The sequence below is a fragment of the Ursus maritimus genome, unplaced genomic scaffold, assembly GCF_017311325.1.
Source record: "Ursus maritimus isolate PB19 unplaced genomic scaffold, ASM1731132v1 scaffold_2, whole genome shotgun sequence".
Classification (NCBI taxonomy): domain Eukaryota; kingdom Metazoa; phylum Chordata; class Mammalia; order Carnivora; family Ursidae; genus Ursus; species Ursus maritimus.
In genome coordinates this window covers 96,261,859-96,270,991 of record NW_024424452.1, presented here as the reverse complement: position 1 = coordinate 96,270,991, position 9,133 = coordinate 96,261,859, and the positions used below count along the sequence as shown (strand labels likewise).

General features: G+C 39.4%; 1 protein-coding gene across 4 annotated transcripts in view; it reads left to right on the top strand.

Annotated features, from left to right (window-relative positions):
• LOC103672499 (membrane cofactor protein-like) overlaps nucleotides 1–9,133 on the top strand; it is a 40,525-nt gene that overhangs the window by 26,762 nt on the left and 4,630 nt on the right. Inside the window, exons 8-11 of one of the 4 annotated variants that reach the window (XM_008701217.2) lie at nucleotides 2,363–2,413; nucleotides 2,919–2,954; nucleotides 3,458–3,518; nucleotides 3,616–4,484. In XM_008701217.2, coding sequence (XP_008699439.1) covers nucleotides 2,363–2,413; nucleotides 2,919–2,954; nucleotides 3,458–3,518; nucleotides 3,616–3,631 — 164 coding nt within the window. In that variant the 3' untranslated portion in view covers nucleotides 3,632–4,484. Of the gene's footprint in view, nucleotides 1–2,362; nucleotides 2,414–2,918; nucleotides 2,955–3,457; nucleotides 3,519–3,615; nucleotides 4,485–9,133 lie in introns of those variants that run through there. The other 3 variants (XM_008701214.2, XM_040636394.1, XM_008701216.2) reach the window with 3 other exon arrangements.

The window sequence follows — 9,133 nt, the reverse complement described above, 5'->3', positions numbered from 1 at the left end:
TAAACATTCTGTTTTCTGTCTTTATGAATTTGACTAGTCTACATACTTCATAGAAATGGAATTATTTCTGCCTCATTTCACTTAGCATAATGTTTTCAAGGTTCATCCACCTTGTAGCATGTATCGGAACTTTATTCTTTTTTATGGCTGAATAATATTACATTATTTTGTATATTTTGTTTATTCATTCATCTGTTGATAGACACTTAGGTTGTTTCCACATTGAGTAATGTTTCTCTGAATATTGGCTTTCAAGTGTTTGAATCCTGTTTTCAGTGATAAACTTGAAAATTGAAAATTTTCAATTTTGAGTCCCTGTTAGCAGTTTTGGGGTGCTGTATACCTAGGAGTAGAATTGCTGGTTATATGATAATTCTATGTTTACTTTTTTGAGGAACAATCATACTGTCCTCCCCAAAGGATGCACATTTTACATTCCCACCAGCCATGCACAAGAGTTCCAATTTCTTCACCTCTACCAACACATATTATTTTCTGCTTTTTTATAATAACCATCATAATGTATGTTAGGTAATATACGAGGTAGACTCTCATTGTGGCTTTTATTTGCCCTTTCCTAATGATTAGTAATTTGTTGCGCATCTTTTCCTGTGCTTATTGGCCATCTGTATATCTTTTTTGGAGAAATGTCTATTCAAGTCTTTTGTCCATTTTTGATGGGTTGTGGGTTTTGTTTTTGTTTTTGAGTTTTAGGAGTTCGTTGTATATTTTGGATATTAATCCCTTATTATATGAGTTTCAGATATTTTCTCCCATTCTGTTGGTTGCTTTTTCACTCTATTATTAGTGTCCTTTGATGTACAAAAGTTTTTAGGCTTGATGTAGTCTAAGTTATCTGTTTTTTTCTTTTGTTGCCTGTGTTTTTGGTGTCACATTCAGTCAGTCGTTGCCAGATCCAACATCATGAAGCATGTAGTCTTATTTTCTTCTAAGGGTTTTATTTCTTTAGGGTCTTTGATCCATTTTGGATTAATTTTTGTATTTGGTGAATGGCAAGGGTTAGAATTCATCCTTTTGTGTATGTGGTTATCCAGTTTTCAAAACCATTTGTGAAAAAGACTGCTCTTTCCCTATTGAATGTTGTCAGCACCTTTGTGGAGAATTCCTTGACTGTATACCCAAAGATTTATTTTGTGGCTTCTATCCCATTGGTCTGTAGGTCTGTCTTTATGCCGGCACCATTCTGGTTTGGTTATTGTAGCTTTATAGTAAGTTTTTGAAATCAGGAAGTATGAGTCTTTTCAACTTTGCTTTCTCTTTTCATGATTACCTTGACTAGTCCTAATCCCTTGAAATTCCATATGAATTTTCAGATGGATTTTTCTTTTTCTGCAAAGAGCGTCATTAGGGTTCTGATAAGTGTTGCCCTTCACCTGTAGCCTGCCTTGTGCCATATTTACATGTTAACATTAGTAGGTCCTCCGATCCACAAACACGGGGATTGCTTTCCCTTTATTTATGCCTTTTTAAATTTCTTTCTGCAATATTTTATAGTTTTCAGTGTACAGATCTTTTACCTCCTTTGTCGTGTTTATTCCAAAGTCTTTTATTCTTTTTGATTCAATTATAAATGGAATTGTGTTCTTAATTTCCTTTTTAGATTGCTCATTGTTAGTGTGTAGAAATGCAATTCATTTTACATGTCGATTTTGTATCCTGCAACTTTACTGAATTCATTTATTAGTTTTACCAGGTCTGGGGTGTGTGTGTGTGTGTGTGTGTGTGTGTGTGTGTGTGTGTATCTTTAGAGTTTTCTATGTAAAAGATCATGTCACCTATGAACAGAGATCATTTTATTTCTTCCCAATTTAGATGCTTTTTATTTCTTTTTTAACTGATTGTTCTGATATGAACTTGCAATATTATGTTGAATAGAAGTGGCAAACACAGGCATCCTGTCCTGTTCCTGATCTTAAGGGAAAAACTTTAGTCTTTCACCATTAAATATGATATTGGCCATGGGTTTTTTCATAAGTGGCTTTTGTTATGTTGAAGAGTCTTTCTATTCCAGATCAAAAAATTATTTTAAAGTCCTCCTCTATTTTTTAATTTTAAGTAGAGTCATGTTGAATTCAGGCTAATTTTGAAGATGTGGTAGTGATAAATTTGCTTCCTATACCACAAAATATTGTCACAGGAAATATCAGTGGACAGGAAGAAGATTGTCGATGACATCAAATATAAATTTATCATTTATGATACCACTTTGATTGACAAACATTAAGGAAAATGAAATTATAAGTAGTTTTATACAAAGGCAAAAAAGAAAACCAGAGAATTTATGGATCTTTAAGCTTTGGTCTGTCTTTCTTTTTTAACTTATTTCCATGTTTTTCCCTAGGCTATCCCGAGCCCAACGACCCAATATCACTTGAAGACTTTGAGGAATTAGGTATTATTTTGGCTACTAATTACTCTGCATTATGAGGCCTTGGAGTTCTACACGGACATATCTATCATGTTCCAATCATTCGTAGTTAAGGAAGGAACGAAGTTTCACAAAATTTGACATTTATAGTTTCCATTTTAGTAGTCCAGATAATATGATAAACGTAGGTGGTGCTGTGTATGGAGACCTGTAGGTAATTTCCTCTAATCTAGGGAATTCTGATAGTCCTGGTAAGCTTTACTAAACAACCTGATGCAGTCCCAACAGCACAGAACAATGAACAGTCAGGTTCCAGTGAAAAGAGTTTTACAAGATGGCTGCTAACCCTGGGATCTGATTAGAAGGGAACCGCAATCAGAGCGAGCTGGACGCGCTAGCGCTCCCGCTGAAACTAGACAAGGAGCAGCTGCTTTGCCGTACGGTGTAGATGATCTGGTCAAACTGAACTGCAGCTATCCTCTGGGAACCTTATGTGCTCAGTCTTCAAACTGTTTTCATTGTTCCTCAGATGCAGGCATCATTGCTGTGATTGTTCTTACCATTCGTAAGTAGCCCAAACGTGGATGCCACTTAAATCAAAATATGACTGCAAAGGCGTGCATTATTTTTTAAATGACGTTTCAGCTTCTGTAGTTTATATAGCTTGACACGCAGTCCACCAGTCTAGAGCAGCTTGTATATGATACACTACATTTTACTGGTGAATATTCTTTTATACTGTATGCGTCCCCTTAGTAACAGACCCTAAATACTACCTGTCTTCGGGATGAGTGGTCATGAGTCTGCGTCCCAAAGATGCTTTGGGTAATTTTCCAAACTAAGCAAGGATTCTTCTCTGGCTTCCTCTGGACTGTTCGAGTGACTCCAGGGAATGGGCTTTAGATAGTAGAGAGTCCAGACGGAATATAAGTAGATATGTGCTTAAATAAAATAACATGTTCTGACCACTGGAATGTAACCAACACTTGTTTATTTCTGCTGCTAGATTTTGAATCTTGGCAACCAGCTCTCGGAGTTTTATGTCCTTTGTTTTCTGGTCTCTTGCAGTTGTTGGCCTTGCGGTACTTTGCACCTGCCTGTATAGATGTTTTCAAAGGGAGAAGAAAGGGTAAATAAAAGCATGTTCCTTCTAACTCATGGTCTTGCTCACTCTTGGCATCGTTTTGTTGCAGCTTTCTGTTTGTCCCGCATGCCGTCTTTTTCAGAACTGTGCCTGCATGAACGCGCCATCCCCGTTGCCCGTGTTTACTGAAACGACCCCGGGCTGCTCTTACTGTCCCTGTCGCCAGAGGACTCTGTGCAGAGTGGCTCTAGCTATTAGGACTGCAAGAAGCATTTCTGTGGGATTTGAGATTTAAGTTCTGTAGCAAATCACGGACCACGGGGGGCCTTCCCCACCCAGCGTTACCCTGTGTCCTAGATTTGCCGAGTGGCCAAGATTAAATTTAGAACTGCTCACTGTGGAGACTCGGACAGTTGTATTCCTTGGAATTTTTATGATGAAAGTTTCCATTTGTCTGTGTAACTTAGGTAATTGTAAGAAGGTACATAGGTTCTCATTCAAATATGCAATTTGATTTGTTTTTATGTAGAATTGTTACTTATACTTGTTGAACTGGGGAAGGAAAAGCAGCACTGTTTGACTTCCCTCTTCTCTTAATTTACAAGGTCGCAGTAAAACTGTTGGGATTAAACTTAACATTACTGAGGGGTAAGATTTATAAGGTACCTCATTACTTTATTTTTATCATAAAACTGAAAAAAGGGAGGCCTGTAATAGAAAAAAAAGTGTACAAGAACATATCTTCTAGGGAGAATAGGGTTTTTAAATATTAAATTTTAATGAAATGTCTTTCAATTTAGTAAAAGACTTCGAACGAATCCTAGAGCATAGACCAAGATTAGGCGCTTTGAGATTTCTAATTTTTAGTGATTTTTAGTAATTTTCTTTCCTTGTAGCTTTGGAAATAGCTTTAATATCAAACCTAATAATTTTAGGGGCACCTAGGTGGCTCAGTCAGCTAGCATCTGCCTTTCACTCAGGTCATGATCCCAGGGTCCTGGGACTGAGTACCGCATTGGGCTCTCTGCTCTGCGGGGAGCCTGCTTCTCCTTCTCCCTCTGCCTGACACTTACCCTGCTGTGTTCTCTCACTCTCTCTGACAAATTAAATAATTAAAATATTTTTTTAAAAAACTAGTAATTTTAAGCCTCTTGGTATTCATGGATTTATGATACATTTTACCTTTATATTAATCCTCTGGTTTAGGCTGTGTAAAAAAAGTACATTCTTTACACATAAAGAATTCAAACTTTTTAATATTATTGGTTATCTTTTTTAAACCACAATGCCTTCATTTGAATCTTTGATTTCATATTTGTAGAACACATGATATGCATATTGGATTTCTCAATCAGTAGTATATTTTTAAATTACATCTACACAACAGCATGAGTAGGAAATATTGTCAGTGGAATAATTTTACAAGTCCAACAAAAGTTTTGTGTAGAAATAATGAATCATCGAACTTTACATCAAAACACAGGGATGTACTGTATGGTAACTAACATAATATTTAAAAAAATATATTAAAAAAATATTTAAAAAAAGAAAGAAAGAAATAACTTCTCAAGAAAGCAAACCAAAATAGATTTCTGCTCCTTACTTTCCTTTTCTGTTTAAATTCTCTGCATCAAAATAATTACTGGGTCCTTAACAAGTATTACTCAAACTCTCTCTAGCTACCAATTAATGGGTCTTGTAACCCGAGCCTGTGGTTTAATTTAAGATGGCAACATAAGAGAATCCTGAACTCACCTCCTCTCATACACACGGAATCTACGGCTACATACAGAACAGTTCCCTCTGAAAGGGATCTGAAAACTCATTTGATGGACTCCTACACATTGGGTGGATAAAAAACCCCCATCAAGGGGCATCTGGCTGGCTCAGTCAGTGGAACGTCTGACTCTTGATCTTGGGGTTGTGAATTCAAGCCCCACAGAGGGTGTGGAGCCTACTTTAAAAAAAAATGCATATCAAAATGGGTAGGGGAGACTGCGATAGGATCTCCCCGTAAGCTCCTCCCCAAATGTGGTAACCCACCCACAACTCCGAGCTCCTTCCTGGGAAGCAAAATGTTGGAACCCCACAGCACCCCACCTGCACCTGAGAGATGGGTCCACAACACATCTAGCTTTGAAAGCCAATGGGGCTTATGTCTACAAGGCTATAGTGAACCGAGAAACAGTTCTTAAAGTACCCGTGTGGATTTACTGTAGCTAACCCCCCGGGGGACAGTGGAGAGGCAGCTGATCGAAACACCTGGTCTTTCCGTGAAGGAGACCTATTTGCTTGTCTTAAAAGCTTTGGGCTGAAAGGCAGGCGTTAATGTCACACACACCTAGGACCCCACCGAAATACTCTTCAAAGCCCGTGGAGGCTCTGAAGGCCCCATCTTCCTGCCGTCCCTCTGCCTGGCTCTCAGCTTGGTATCTTTCAGAAGGGAGCTTGTGCGACATCTGGGGCTTTGGTGTTTGCAGCTGCCACCCAGGGAGCCCCCCTTGATTGCCGGGCACTGGTGACCAGGGAGGCTGACATCTGCGGGTCCTGTAGGACCCTAACAGAGAAGGAGCCGTTAACTGGCCACACCCCAGGACGCAGCACAGAGGCAGCAGTCTGAAATGCGCCCGTCTTTCTGGGAAGGAGGCCTATTAGCGTATCTGTGTCGCTGAGGCCTGAGGGACAGGCTTCTATCCAAACACGGCTGGCTTCGGTCCTCTCCGGAGACCTTGGAGAGCCTACGCTATCTTCCGCTGCCCCTCTGCCGGACTCTGCATTGCCAGGAGCTCCAGAAAAGGAGCTCGTGCACCTGTCTGGTGGCCCTCGGGGCTCACGTCTGCAGGTCACACAGGACTGTAACGCATGGAGAAACAGTTGTTAACCAGCTGCCCAGTCCAGGACATAGCACAGAGGTGGCCGACTGAAGTCATCCCAGTCTTTGCGACAGGCCTTTTAGCTTATCCGCATAGTTGGGGCCAAGGAACAGGCTTCTAATGAAACACAACGTCAGTGAGCCCAAGACAATCCTCTGCAGAGACTGGGAGACTGACAGGCACCATCTTCAAACTCTCCTTTTACCCAGCCCCGGGCTGTCCATGTCTCTAGGAAAGGAGCCTGCGTACACGGCTGATGCCCCAGCTTTTGTGGCTGCTCCCTGCAGGACACATCCCTTGATAACCAGCCCTGGTGGTCAGCAGGACAGTGGCGAATAACCAAACAGTTCTTAACTGGCTGCCACCAGTGGGCTCAGTACAGAGGGAGCACACAGAAACGTCCATTGCCCAGCATTCCGCCGAAAGAGGTATATTTGCATGCTTTAAAAGCTGCCACCCAAGGGCTGGCTTCCAGTCAGCCTAGATGAAGACTGGGACCTTCCTCTCCGGGACCCTGAGAAGTCTTGGCACGTCCTCAGCTCGTGAGAGCCACTGAGAAAAAAGGAGGCAGGCTGGACGATTCCAAAGGTTTGATGGACAGCCAAGAGCTAGGGCAGGGTTGAATGGTAAGTTGTAGCCCCTACACCAGGGTGCTGCTTTAGGACTGGGAGAGCTGTTTTATCAAACGCCTAGAAACCAACAAGGTCAAGGGAAATGCAGAAACAAAGGAATCTGTTCCAAATGAAAGAACTAGATAAAGCCTCGGAGAAAGATTATAGTGAAATGGAATTAATGATTTACCTGTTCATCAATAGATGAGTGGATAAATCTTAAAAAAAAAAGGGGGGGGGGCGCCTGGGTGGCACAGCGGTTAAGCGTCTGCCTTCGGCTCAGGGCGTGATCCCTCCGCTATGAGCCTGCTTCTTCCTCTCCCACTCCCCCTGCTTGTGTTCCCTCTCTCGCTGGCTGTCTCTATCTCTGTCAAATAAATAAATAAAATCTTAAAAAAAAAATAGATGAGTGGATAATGAAACAGTGGTACGTATGCAATGGGATATTATTCAGCCTTAAAAAACGGAGGAAATCTTGCTGTTTGCGACAACGTGGATGGACGTCAAGGGCATTTTGCTAAGTTCAGTAAGACAGAGAACACAAATAGCATATGATCTCACTTATATGTGGTCTCAAAAAAGAAAAAAATACAACAACTCCTAGATACAGGGCACAGATTAGAGGTTGCCATGGGCGGGTAGTAGGGGTGGGTGAAATGGGTGAAGAAGGTCAGAAAGGTACAAACTTCCAGTTACAAATAAGTCTCAGAATGTAATGCACCGCATGGTAATATGGTTAATAACACTGTATTGCATATTTGAAAGTTGCTAAGAGCTGATCTTAAAAGTTTTAATAACAAGAAAAAAAATTATAACTGTATGGTGATGAATGTTAACTAGATTTATTCATGGCAATAACTTTGCAAATTTACAAATCTCACGTAGTTATGTTGTACAACTGAAACTAATATGTAAATTATACCTCAATTTTTAAAAAAAGGGGGCAAACAATATAAATATACATTCTTCCAAAGAAGACATAGAAATTGCTACAGATGTATGAAAAGACACTCAACATCACTAAACATCAGGGACATGCAAATCAAAACCCCCAAGATTTCATCTCACAACTGTTAGACTGGTCATTATCCAAAAGATATGACAGATGTTGGGGAGGATCATGAGAAAAGGGAATCCTTGTGCACTATTGGTGGAAAGGTAAATTAGTGTACCATATGGAAAATAATATGGAGGTTCCTGAAAATATTAAAAATAGAGTTAACTTACCCATCAGTTCCATTTATGGGTATTTATCTGAAGGAGAGGATAGCAGTTTTGAAAATATATCTGCACACCAGTGTTCATTGCAACATTATTTACAATAAGACATGAAGACAACCTAAATATCCATCAATGAATAAATGGATAAAGAAAATATGGTGTATATATATATACACACACACACACACACACACACCACAAAATGTAATATGGTGTGTGTGTGTGTGTGTATATACTATATATATAATGGAATATTGTACATATAAATATATAGTACAATATTATATATAATTTTATAACCCATTATATAGATTCCGTTATCTGATGATATATTATTCAGCCATAAAAAAGGAAATCCTGCCATTTGTGACAATATGGATGACCTTTGGGCATTATGCCAAGTGAAATAAATCAGAGAAAAGACAAATCCCTTATGATATCACTTATATGTGGAATCTTAAAAAAAATGAACTCAGATACAGAGAAAAGTTTGGTGGATGCCGAGATGGGTCGGAGTGGGGAAAGGATGGGGGGAAGGGGTGTCAGTTGAATTGAGTGAAGGTGGTCAAAAGGTACAAACTTCCAGTTTGCAGCATGTACTATGTTGCTGAGGATGTAATGTACAGAATGGTGGCTATAGTTAATAATACTATATGACATATTTGAAGGATGCTAAGGGAGTACATCTTAAGAGTGTACACACACAATATATTTGTAACTCTGTGTGGTGATGGATATTAACTTATTGTGATCGTTTTGTAATATATACGTTTCTCAAATTATTATGTGTCCATCTAAAGGTAAAACAATGGTATATATCAATTACCTTTCAATTTTTTTACAGGCAGTACTTTACCATTTACCATCTACATTTTCTTTGTAAACAGCAAATTGCAATAATAAAATTTTTAAATATTTTCAGAAAATGTATCTTTAACTGGTGCAATGTAATTAA